Genomic DNA, 12,241 nt, shown 5'->3' on the forward strand with positions numbered 1-12,241 from the left:
CAATGATGATAAGTAGATAAGTAAAGATTAACCCCTGACAATCAAGCAATAAATGGTACCAAGAGAAGAGAATACATGTAACTAAGGATTGAACTGTGAGGTCATTGGTGATCTCTGAGCTTCATGGATTTTCTGCAGGCATTTCTTTAGCAAACAAGGTCACTAGCCTAGCATTGATGATGATAGCTAGTTTGGTATTGAAATGTCTGCAAGAAAGTTCACAGAGCATCAAGGACTCCACAGTAAATTATACCCTAATCAAGGAATTATCAACTCAGACAAACAAGTAGAAACAACACCCTAACCTAGGAGTGTCAAACTTGATTTCATTGAGGGCCGCATCAGGGTTGTGTTTGACCTTGAGGGGAGGACGTGGCCAGGGTGGGTGTGGCCAACTCAAGATCACTCCTGGTGGGGTGCCTGGAGTAGCCCAAGTGCTCTGCCAGTGAAAATGGGATCCCCAGTTCTGTTTTAGGCTGCCATGGCCTCCTGTAACCCTCTGCCAGTGAAAACGGCGCTTGGGAAGGCTGCATGCGGCCCTCCCGAACTCCGTTTTTACTGGCAGAGGGCTGCAGGAGGCTATGGCAGCCAAAAACAGAGCTTGGAAGCCTGTTTTTGCTGGCAGAAGCAACATGGATCAGTCTTTCTCTGTTTTAAGGGCAGCTCCATGGGCCAGATCTAAGTACCCTGCGGGCCAAATCCGGCCCATGTGCCTTGAGTTTGACACCCTTGTCCTAATCAATGAACTACCAGGGAGAAAATAATATCCCCACCAACGTGACAGGGCAAACTACTGTATGTAAATAGAAAGCACTCCATACTCTACCACCTCACTCCACAATCAAACGACCAAGCTCAGAGAACACCAAAACTTTCCATTTACCCTGATGTCAGGTTCCACCTTTAAGCAATATGGCTGGTTTTGATACTGTTGTATTTCTCCTGTTATCTCAGCTACTTTCCTCCGTTTGCTAAAGTTAATGAGCTCTCTTCCATGTCTTCTTAGAAATTCAGGATTGCCTTCTTCTGTTTTCAAAATGTTTGTTAAATAAATTCCTATAATAGCAAATATACAAAAATGCACAATGTAGTAAAATGTCTATGGATATTCTCAGTCATTCTGGTCATGGTTGTCCCAAAGGTGCTTTTTCAAATGTCTTCAAAGAAAAACCAGAAAGTCCAGTTGCCTCTTGAAAAAGCACCTTTGGGTGTGATTCACTTAACAATGACATTTCTTAACACCAGAAATTCTGTCCCAATTGTGGTCGTAAGTTGAGAACTACTTATATAAAAACATCTATGGTATGTGGCACTGTGACAATTACAGCTAAACAATTCTTTTTCAAAATACAGAGTAAAATATATTATACTGGGCAAAATAAATAGAACAATCTGGTATACTTTCATCTCTACCCTCAAAGTACCATATTTTTCGGAGTATAAGATGCTCCGAAGTATAAGAAACACCTAGCTTTTCGGGAGAAAAACAAGGGGGAAAAAAATCTGCCTCTGCCTCCCAGCAATTTGCCTCCTTGCAGCAAACAGTACAGAAGATATACACTGTTTGTGGTGTTACATTTCAGACTATACTTGTACAGAGGTTGTTAAAATTGATGTGGCTTTCTAGAAGTATACGTTATTCTGTGCTATTTAAAAGAAGATATAATAGCACTGGGCCTTTTCAGATCAAGTGCTTATTTTAAAAAGCTTCTTCATTTTGTTAAGTTGTCTAAAACAATAATAAAGCAGTCTTTAAAATCTTTTGACTGCTCCGGAGGCTTCAGGGAAGCCTCCTGCAGGTCCCTAAAGCCTTTGGAATGCTCAAAACGACCCTCCGAGCAAACTGGAAGTCACTTCCGTGAAGCCTCCTGAAGGTCCCTGAAGCCTCCGTAGGGTTTCCGGGGGGGGGGGGGGGGAGGGAGCTGTTTTCACCCTCTCCAGGCTCCTATAAAGCCTCTGGAGGGCGAAAAAAGCATGTAAAAAATGGAGGTGGGGTAGCACCTGTAGTGTGCGCATGCGCACTGGGGGGAGGGGGGATGTCGTACATTGCATTATGGGTGCGGCACACCCACACACAACCCCCCTGGCGCTACCCCCACTTATGGCACGCAAGCCAAAAATGGTTTGCCATCGCTGCCATAGCCTATTGCCACCTCCGCAAGGCCCATTTTCTCCATTTGCTGCAAGGAGGTAAATTGCTGGGAGGCAGAGGCCAAAGGGTGGGGGCCAGTGTGTGTGGGTGCTACATTCAGTGTATAAGACGCACCTAAATTTTCACCCTCTTTTAGGGGGGGGGGGAAAGGTGCATCTTATACGCCAAAAAATACAGTATTTCCAGTTCAATTACATAGCATAGTTATCACACATATGTCTATGGAGATTCTCAATCATCCAGGACATCGTTATCCCAAAGATGCTTTTCAAAAGAACTGCAGAAGCTTCTTGGATGAGAAGTAAAATGTTTTCAAAGAAAAAAAAAACCCCAAGAAAGTGCAGTTGCCTTTTGAAAAGCATATTTGGGATATCACACAAATATTTTTAAACAATTTAGACAACAATTTGGTTTGACACTAAAACTTGCAAATATTTGAAAAATCACGCCAATTGTTTTCACTGAAATGTATCCAAATATATGCTTTTGATATTCAGTCACTCTAATTAATAGCAAATTCAGGTAGGACATTTAAACAAAAAACGTTTTCCACATACATATTCATATTCTTTATCCATTAATAGTTCCTACTTACCAAAGAAAGGCACACATGGAGGATTAATGGACCTGAGTTTTGCCAAATATTTCTTATGATGATCTTCACTTAGTTCATGTGCTTCTTCAAATATCTTCTTTTGCCGGCTTGGGATTTGCTGAAGATAAAGGAAGGTGAGGATATAAATATTGTTCACTATACCACTATAGTTGACTACCCAGGCTGGCCAAAATGTGTGAATCCATCTATATCATTCATCCCCTTCCTTTGCACAATGCTTTCCATATAGAAAAAAAAACGTATGTTTAAAGTAGCAATAAGATCTGCCCATATCTGGGATGGCGAACCTCTGGCATGCGTGCCAGAGGTGGCACGCAGAGCCCTCTCTGCTGGAACACACACTGTCGGCCCAAGTCAGATCTCTGTGGCGTTTCTTTGGTGAGCTTCTGTTTCCCTGCAAACGACAAAACAGAAGCTCACGAAAGAAAAAGATCTTACCTTTTGCCGTGTTGCCAGTGTTGGGATGCCCTGCCTCCTGCCGGCCAGCTGGTCTTCGGGTCTCTGCTGCGCATGTCTGTGCATGCACATGTTCGTGCATATCCATGCATGTGCGTATTCAGGTGTGCGTGCACACCTTTCAGTTTGGGCATGTGCATGTGCAGTTTGGGCACTGGGTGTCTAAAAGGTTTGCCATCACTGGCCTATATTGTTTTACTTGTTTCCTTATTTAAATAATACTTTTGATTGTGAAGAGACCCATGATCCAGACAAAAACACTAAGATTTGATGCAGAGCCAAGATTGGATATAAAATACAAAGTAAAGGCTTTTTATTTGTATACCTGGGATTTAATCTAGGCTTGAGGTAATTTCTTATCTAGAGAAAAAAGACTTTAAAAGATTTTTCTAATGTTCAAACCCAATATATATTTAAACAAAATTTCTTTAATGGAAAATATCTGCTACCTCGCGTTCAAGTAGTTTTAGATCTGCATTTCACTTACTTCAAAAGTGTGATCCAGTCTGTAAATAGGTGCAGAGTTCATAGCACTGACGACTTCGAGAACGCCATTAAAATTGTTTAGCTCTTGAAAAACTTGCAAGATTTCAATTATCCGGCATACTACTATTACTCTTTCTTCTAGATTTTCTGTTTCTACAATGCATCTAGATAGTCAGAAAACATATTTAAATTTCTTTTTGGATTATCAATAATGTAAAAGCATTACTACAGATTTTTTTCCAAGGATGTGTGGCCTAGTATTTTCCAAACACCTAATTCAACTTGAATCCCATTTATTGTCGAATTAAAAGAAAACTATCATACACAGCAAATGTAATGTACATTTTTGTAGTGCAGAGGAATCGAAGGTACTTGGTTTCAAAAGGTTCTATTCTGGGTCAATCTGTATACATTTCTCAACTGAAAAGAAAGCACCTAAACTCATTGAGAACAGGTGATGTGTTTGCTATCTGAAGCAAGAAATTGAATAATGTAATGATATTCAATGCAGTAATAGCTGACTTATATCACTACAAAACTGGACTAGTACCAATATATAAACTAATATTATCTGTTGCTGTTTGAATATAGAACACAGAAAATATAATTACAGATGATCCTCGACTTACGACCACAGTTGAGCCAAAGTTTTGGTTGCTAAGCGAGACAGTTAAGATAATTTTGCCCCCTTTTATGACCTATCTTGCCACAGTTGTTAAGTGAATCACTGCAGCTCCTACGTTAGTAACAACTGTTGTTAAGTGAATCTGGTTTCCCCAATGACTTTGCATGTCATAAGTCTGCAAAAGGTGATCATATGACCCCACGACACTGCAATCATCATAAACGTGAGTCAATGGCCAAGCATCTGAATTTTGATCATGTGACCATGGGGATCCTGCAACAATCCTAATTATGAAAAATGGTGATTAAGTCACTTTTTTCAGTGCTGTTGTAACTTTGAATGGTCACTAAATGAACTACTGTAAGTCGAGGACTACCTTTATTTCCTGCTTAGAATTCAGTCTCTGCTAAGTTACATCATAGGAACCATGCAAATACCAATACTGATCAATGAATCAAATTAATCTTACTTTTCAAACCATAAGGTAAGATTAGTTGTATGTCTTATCATTTTGAGCAGATTAGGAGAATTAATTTCTTTATCTTCCTTTGTCCATACACTCCCAACGAGCTCTGACGGCTGCACAGCCCTGGCAAACATAGAATCAAAATGAGGCAAGATTAGCTGGCTTTTCATCAAAAATACTTCCAATTAAATCAATAATTTTGAATTAGACTAATCAATGAACTGATCTGCCTTTCTTTTGAACAGCTTCTTGTTCATGGAAAGAAAGGCATTTGGTTTTAATAGTCAGCTTTCTCTGTAGCTACTAACAATATTATATTAAATCACGTAAAGAACTAATTTTAATTTTATTACATACCATATTTTTCAGAGTATAAGACATAACCTTTTCCTTCAAAAAAGAGGCTGAAAATCTGGGTGCGTCTTATATACTGAATACAGCATTTTTTGCCTCCTGAAACCCCGCCCCCTTCATCAAAATGGCCATGCATAGCCTTTAGGAGACTTCCAGAGTGCTCCTGGGGGATGGGGAGGCAGAAATGAGTGAAAAATGGGCCATTTTTTGCTCAGTTTTGCCCTTACAGTCCCAAGGAGCACTCTATAAGCCTCCTAAAGGATATGCATGCATTTTTGTGAAAAAGGGGCCATTTTTGTGAAAAAGGGGCCATTTTTGCGAGGTCTGCAGAGTGCAAAGTTTTTCTTTTTTACTTTGCCTCTTCAAAATCTTGGTGCGTCTTATACTCTGAAAAATATGGTAATTCCAAACATATGAAGAGAAATTCTCATTTTAATTACTGATATTAACTGTTCATTAAAAATAGGGAAGTCTACTTCAGAAAATGTAACACTAATAATTCTGCTAGTAAAAATAAATGGCAGATAGACTCATGACATTAAAAAAAACAGTTAAGTCAATATTTTAACCAAGAATCGTACATCTCAAAGGAAAAAAGGCACTACCTGTAAAGTTCGGATTCAAGTAGAGTAAGCTGTCGGGCAATTTCTATTGGATGCAAAGTGAGCAGGTCAAATGTTTCAGTTTGTCCTTGTTTGCTAATATGCCATTCAATTGGGGGTGGTGAGCTTTCAAAAGTAATATTGTGAGTTGGCCCAATGGCTTGTGCTTGCTTTTTCCTATGAATTATCTTCGTGATTGACTCAACCCATTTCTTCATAGCTTTACCTGAGAATGAGTACAGAAACTGGTTAACAGCACCATGGAGCAAGTTCTAAAAATATTAAGTGCTTATCTTACCCACAGGCCCATTGGTAAAAGAATGCAAGAATTTCACCAAGCCCAGCATTGCAAGTGTCCCAAATTACAATTGTTTTTTGTTTAAAAAAGGTAGCAAGTGTTTCCAACCTGCTTTTCTGAAATGTGAAAACATATATGCAGAAGCACGAAAGAACTGGCCATACAAAGAAAAAAGTTGGTATCCTATTTTATTTTAATAATCTCCTAATTAAATTACAAAATAGAAATCTCCATAACAAGAAAAAAATGCTGTGTCACACAGCAGTTCCAATTTAGTTAGTATAATGAGAGAATGAAAGCTTTTTATACTGTCAGTTTCAGGCTTAAGACATGGAAGGCTAATATAATATGAGATTAAGATATGTAAGTTTATTACGACATATACATGCCATCAGGTTTTCCTCCATTAACAGTTCCTGAAATCAACTGTTAATGGAGGATACATCTTCTATTCACTTCCACTCCTCCATGGCTGTGAGCTCCGCTCACATTTTCCTGCTCCAAGTTGAGTGTTTTCCAGCTCTTGCCATCTCAAACATTGCCTGGTTTACCTAGTTGGGCGTAACGTCTTCTGGCAACCTCAGGTACTTGGATTGGCTATTGAGCAGAGTAGCTTTGTACTAAGGTCTGCTACAGCTAATATTGGGAAACCGGAGTTTCCATAAAAGAGTGATTGTATGATTTGTCAACTTTCCTTTTTTCATCACTATTTTTCTTTTCTTGCGCTTTCTAGATTTCCCATGGGTTTCTTTTAAAATATTTTAAAAAAATAATTTTTCAAAATTATTGAAGTGGTTGCAAAAAGGGTGTTAGTTAAGCTTTCTAATTCAAATGACTGATACAGTAAATGATGAAATGGTGACAAGCTCAGGGAAGATATATAGAAATTTTAAAAAGTTGGATTTCACACCAGTGATAGTCTACATGTCAGGCAAGTGATTCTACTCTACTATTGAAACTCCTGTTTCTCAACTATAGCTGCAGCACTTTTTTGAACCAAACTGGAAAGATATTAAAAAAATTATTTTAAGCTGTTTGCTTTGCCTTCATATACTTGTATTTTGATGTTTTTATTTTGTATATATAAATGTAACTGTTTCTCTATAATATTTTTCATTTGTATATCTAAACACAGACACATAGAAAAGTATATATGTCAAGTAATAACTATTCGCAGAAAGGAAAGCAATTGATAATGCTTTTCTAGAATGGAAAGTTGCTAAGACGGAGCAGCAAGGGAAATGTAAAATCGGGCACTAATAGCTTCCTTCAAACAGGCTTTTCATAAACAAGCTTTTAGTTAAACTGGCATCAGAATAAGAAAAGAGTAGCATAAGATTGGCACATGGATATGTTCCTGGCGTGTTCCTACATAAATTAAAATATAATGAATCTTGGATCTTCATTGTTTTGATCAGAGAGCTTCCTTTTAAAAACACAATCCTCCTCTCTAGTCAGTCAGTCAGTGAATCAATAAATCAAACCCAAGTCAATTTCTAGAGGGTTTTCCTGGTTTATTCTAAGTATATATGCTTATATTGAATTATGAAGCACTGAAGGGTTATGTTTTAAAATTATGACTGGTTATCTGGGGTTGGGCTGATATCTTGTGTTAAGACTCCATTATCTAAAATAATTTTAAGTTACTTTTTCTCACATAAAACTGTTTAATGGATGATCAACACACCAGGCATAGCTTATTAAAAGGTCCATAAGAAATAAATGTGGAATATTGGAATAATAATATCTATGTAATGCTATGTCAAACAATGAATACATGCTGACATTTTGCTAGCTTCTTCAGAGCAGAAGTTCTTACTTAATAAACAACATGGCTAGTCAAAGATTAGCACATAGTTACTATCCCACATAGATTAAATGGAATCCATTTGATCAATAAGGAACAGGTATGCAAACTACACTCAATGAAAATGTAAGTACTAGATCCATGATGGCGAACCTATGGCATGTATGCCAGAGGTGGCTCGCAGAGCTCTCTCTGTGGGCATGCGCACTGTCATCAGTTGCTCTTGTGGTTTCTGGCATGCTGGTCTTCGCAGGCACTGGAGCGCCAGAAAACGCCTCAAAAATGCCCCCCAAACCAGCCAAAAACAGGCATGTGTGGGCGGGCCAGCTGGTCTTCAGGTTTCCAGTGCTCCGGCATGCGCAAACACCAGCTAGCTGGCATGCCACATGTGTGCCGGAAACCAAAGACCAGCTGGCTGGCATGTGCACAGCCAGTTGGGTCTTTGGGTTTCCAGCGCTCCAGTAAGCACATGAACACGCATTCTGGTTTGGGCACTGAGTGCCGAAAAGGTTCGCCATCTTTGTACTAGATATTTGTGGTCATCAATTACCTCGGACTGTGCCAATGAATTCTTCCAATCGTTGCAAAAGATCTACATCTCTCTCAAAATCATAGAAATGATGTTCCACCCAGTGTCGACATACATTTAATACTCTGCAACATAAATGATTAGATATTTGAGATCAATATTTACTGAATATATTTTAAATAACAATTAGTAGGGCTGCAATTTGAGTACTTACACACATTGTAGCCCTACTAAGCAACTCATAGATAGTGGGAGCAGAGATTTAGAAGCACTCTTATTTAACTCTGAGCCTGACTGGACATTCTTTGAAAAGGATGAGAAGAGTGATCCTTCCGGCATAAGTGATCTCCCATTCAAGTTCTAACACTTGGACTAAAAGGCAAGTTTGTGCAATAAGCTGATCACTAGCTAACACTAAGGTTGTCTATTGTGCACAAAAAAGGTAGACAGAAAAGCAGAAAAATTCTGTTTCAAGAGATTGTAATGGAGCCTATATTTTCTAATGAAATGAAATGCAACTATAACTAAGAAGATTCAATTTCGGGACTTTCATGAAAAGATTTTCTTTAGAACCACAAAATCAAATATTTGATAGCTAGGTTACTCTGAAAAATCATGGAACGTACTATCATGAGAATTTATAATCTGTGAAAAAATATTGATTGGAAATATAAATTTTTAATATTGTCAGAATGAGCGATCAAGTTCCAGCACTTTTGTATTTATGTTGTCCAACAAGATTCTCCAGAACTACTGTTTTGTAAGTGATGCTGGCAATGTATTTTTTTCTAGACTGAATTATTATATACAAATCTTGTAAGATTACTGAGTAAATTGAATTCCTAGAGTGGAAACTGAATTATTATCTCTTTATACATTGTGTCATTTGTCTTCTAATCAATATAGATGTTTGGTCTCTGTTAAATATGAAGCTAAATATGAACTTAAAAAACTCATCAGTGGACTCTACGATTGTAGGCAATATCTGCCCTCAGAAGCTTCATTTCAACTGGAAACATGCTGGATAAGGCCTCTGGACACCCGAATGGGGCATCCACCCCTCAGAAGCTCCATTTCAGCTTGCAACGTGCAGGATGAATGTTGCAGAGCCTCTGTGGTTGTTCGTAAAGGTGAACAACTGCTGTGGTGCTGCAAGATTAGTAGTTTTTGCTCTTGTTCGCAAACACTAGGGGCCATTTATTAAGTAACTTTGAACATTTGCTAAGGAAATGCTCTTAACTCAGGGATTACCTATACTGTTGTTTAATATTTGAATTAAGAAAAGAGCAAAAAAGACAAAAAAAGGCTTATCTAGGAAGGAAATTCTGAAAAGAAAATCTCTGGTGCATGAATGGACACATCAGTAATCCTTTGGACCCTAACCAATATTTTAAAAGTGAGAAACAATTAAGATGCAATTTTACATGTTTAATATAGATGTACAAAAGGGCCCTCCATTTCAGGCATTATGGGTATGGTTTTTAGAAGTTATTTTCTAGAAATGATTTTATCCATTTAGGACGCAAGCCGGCCCTCAAATCATTCTCCACTTAAAAAAAAAAACCTTGACAAAAGCCTTGACAAAAGCTTTTATGAACTCTTATGTTATTGAGTTAGTTTTTTTGCACATAAAAAATCCTGCCAGCTCCTGAATTATTATATGATTTTCATTGCCAACTAAAGATCCCTTGAGCTGCCCAGAATAGTCATACTTACCGTAGCTGTACAGGTTGTATATATTCTTTTCTAAATCTTTTTAATTCTGCACTAAGAGGTTGATCTCCATTCTCCATAGCTATACGATCTGCTTCTGTGGGTTCAGGTTCTGGAATTTCAAATCTAATATGGGATGATGAAGAGAAACTTAAATGATTAAGTGTAACATTTATATATACATTTAGTAAGATGAAAAGCACTAATTGCAACAATCAAGACAGAGAAGCATTTTTTTTCATCACTCAGAAAGTCACAGGGAGTCAGGAAACAAAACGACAACCAATTGAATTATAATTGTGAAGTGCAGATGCAATAAGCCTTAGTACCCTGTTTCCCTGAAAACAAGATCCAACCAGAAAATAAGCCCTAGCATGATTTTTCTGGATGCTCGTAATATAAGCCCTATCCCAAAATAAGGCCCAGGTAAGATCATAAGACGGATGCATTTTAGTACCCAATTTTTCCAAAATAAGACCTAACTGGAAAATAATCCCTAATGCGTCTTTTGGATCAAAAATTAATATAAGACCTGGTCTTATTTTTGGGGAAACATAGGTATCTCCTTAGCAAAGGAATAGCAATAGCAATATCATTTAGACTTATATACTATTTTACAGTCCTCTCTAAGCAGTTTACAGAGTCAGTATATCGCCCCCAACAATCTGGGTCTTTGTTTTACCCACCTCGGAAGAATAGAAAGCTGAGTCAACCTTGAGCCTGGTGAGATATGAACTGCCAAACTGCAGGCAGCCAACAGTTAGCAGAAGTAGCCTGCAGTACTGCATTCTAACCACTGTGTTACCATGGCTCTTGCAAATGGCATTTTAATTGCAAAAATAAGTGTTTACATTTGCAAATAAGTGTGATACAAATGTATATTTTATTATTAAAATTATTTATTATTTTACCTATTAAACCCTATATACAAATAGGATATATGAAGAATGCTAATGATTTATTCAAAACATATGGAGAAATTCAAGTGTACCAAGTCCATTTTTGTTAAAAAACAAACACCCCATGACTTAGCATAATGTACTAATTGGACAATATAATTTGTGTTATATTGTGCTACTGCCTGCAGTCTTGCCAATTCTGATTCATACTGTAGACACTGTGTATGGGATTGTTGATTTATCCCACTTCATTTTTTATGAAATTAATCTGCAATGGAGGTGAGCTTAAAATAAATCATAAACTTTGCTCAAATGATCTTAGATTTACTTGGGGAGAAATAATTCATTCTGAAGCTATATGTCACATTAAGTTGGGGAAATAATAACCTCATTTTGAAGAATAAGCACTTTAAAAAATCTCAAGAAGGAAAAAAAGTTATAAGGCAGTATTTCAGAAAGATTCACTCACCTTTCTATCAGGAGACTGAGTAATTCCTGAGGCTTACAAAAAGATCTGTATGTGGTAAGAAATGTTCGAACAAAATTGGGATCTAGAATAGAAAAAGAATGACTTAGGCAGCTTATGAAGGAAGACCTGTGATGATAGCTAAAAGCCTCCACTTTTACAATGCAATGCAGACCATATAATAGCAGCTATGCTTTAATGATGGCTGAGGAAACAGGAAAAGGATATTAATTCCTGACAGATTTCAGGAAACAATCCAAGATAAGCAGAAGGATACTCAGTTCAGGACATTCTCACTTAAGGGACTTGTTAAGCCAAACTAATGACAAGTAATGGCATTTTCAGAAGACTGATCTTTCCTTAGATTCCCAGGGAACTCAATACAGGAGGCTGAATGTAAAAGAGTAAAAATAAAAAGCATGCTTAAACAGGAAAGCATACTTCTTGGTGCAAAAGTAGACAACTGGAAGTCCTTCTGATGTACTGAACTCTCATCAAGCCCATCTAATATGTCCAATATGAGTGCAACTGTAAAGGGGTGCAACTGAAAACGAGCAAGGAATGCTTTAGGCTTTATCTCAGAAGTGGAGCAATGGCAGAGAACATCATTTCAGAATAAACAATCCTTTCAGGAAACAAAGGCTGAAGGTACTCTACCCGTTTCCACTATCTTTGCAATGATTGGCAACTCTTGCAGGACTGAATTTAACTTCACCTATTTAATATACTACATATGAGAAATCAACTTAGTGTTGCTGCCTTTCTTTGCTTC

At 37.7% G+C, this 12,241-nt stretch overlaps 1 protein-coding gene across 1 annotated transcript in view; it reads right to left on the minus strand.

The window, feature by feature from the left end:
• The window catches only part of SOS1 (SOS Ras/Rac guanine nucleotide exchange factor 1), a 51,203-nt gene that overhangs the window by 8,014 nt on the left and 30,948 nt on the right, over positions 1-12,241 (minus strand). Inside the window, exons 11-18 of the mRNA XM_087717602.1 lie at positions 11,473-11,554; positions 10,108-10,230; positions 8,413-8,516; positions 5,761-5,983; positions 4,805-4,924; positions 3,712-3,874; positions 2,748-2,865; positions 884-1,056 (exon numbers count right to left, since the gene is read on the minus strand). Coding sequence (XP_087573728.1) covers positions 884-1,056; positions 2,748-2,865; positions 3,712-3,874; positions 4,805-4,924; positions 5,761-5,983; positions 8,413-8,516; positions 10,108-10,230; positions 11,473-11,554 — 1,106 coding nt within the window. The remainder of the gene's footprint in view (positions 1-883; positions 1,057-2,747; positions 2,866-3,711; positions 3,875-4,804; positions 4,925-5,760; positions 5,984-8,412; positions 8,517-10,107; positions 10,231-11,472; positions 11,555-12,241) is intronic.

This window comes from Thamnophis sirtalis, unplaced genomic scaffold (assembly GCF_051295495.1).
Source record: "Thamnophis sirtalis isolate CommonGarterSnake01/CBP01778 unplaced genomic scaffold, rThaSir2_p1.2 scaffold_6, whole genome shotgun sequence".
Classification (NCBI taxonomy): domain Eukaryota; kingdom Metazoa; phylum Chordata; class Lepidosauria; order Squamata; family Natricidae; genus Thamnophis; species Thamnophis sirtalis.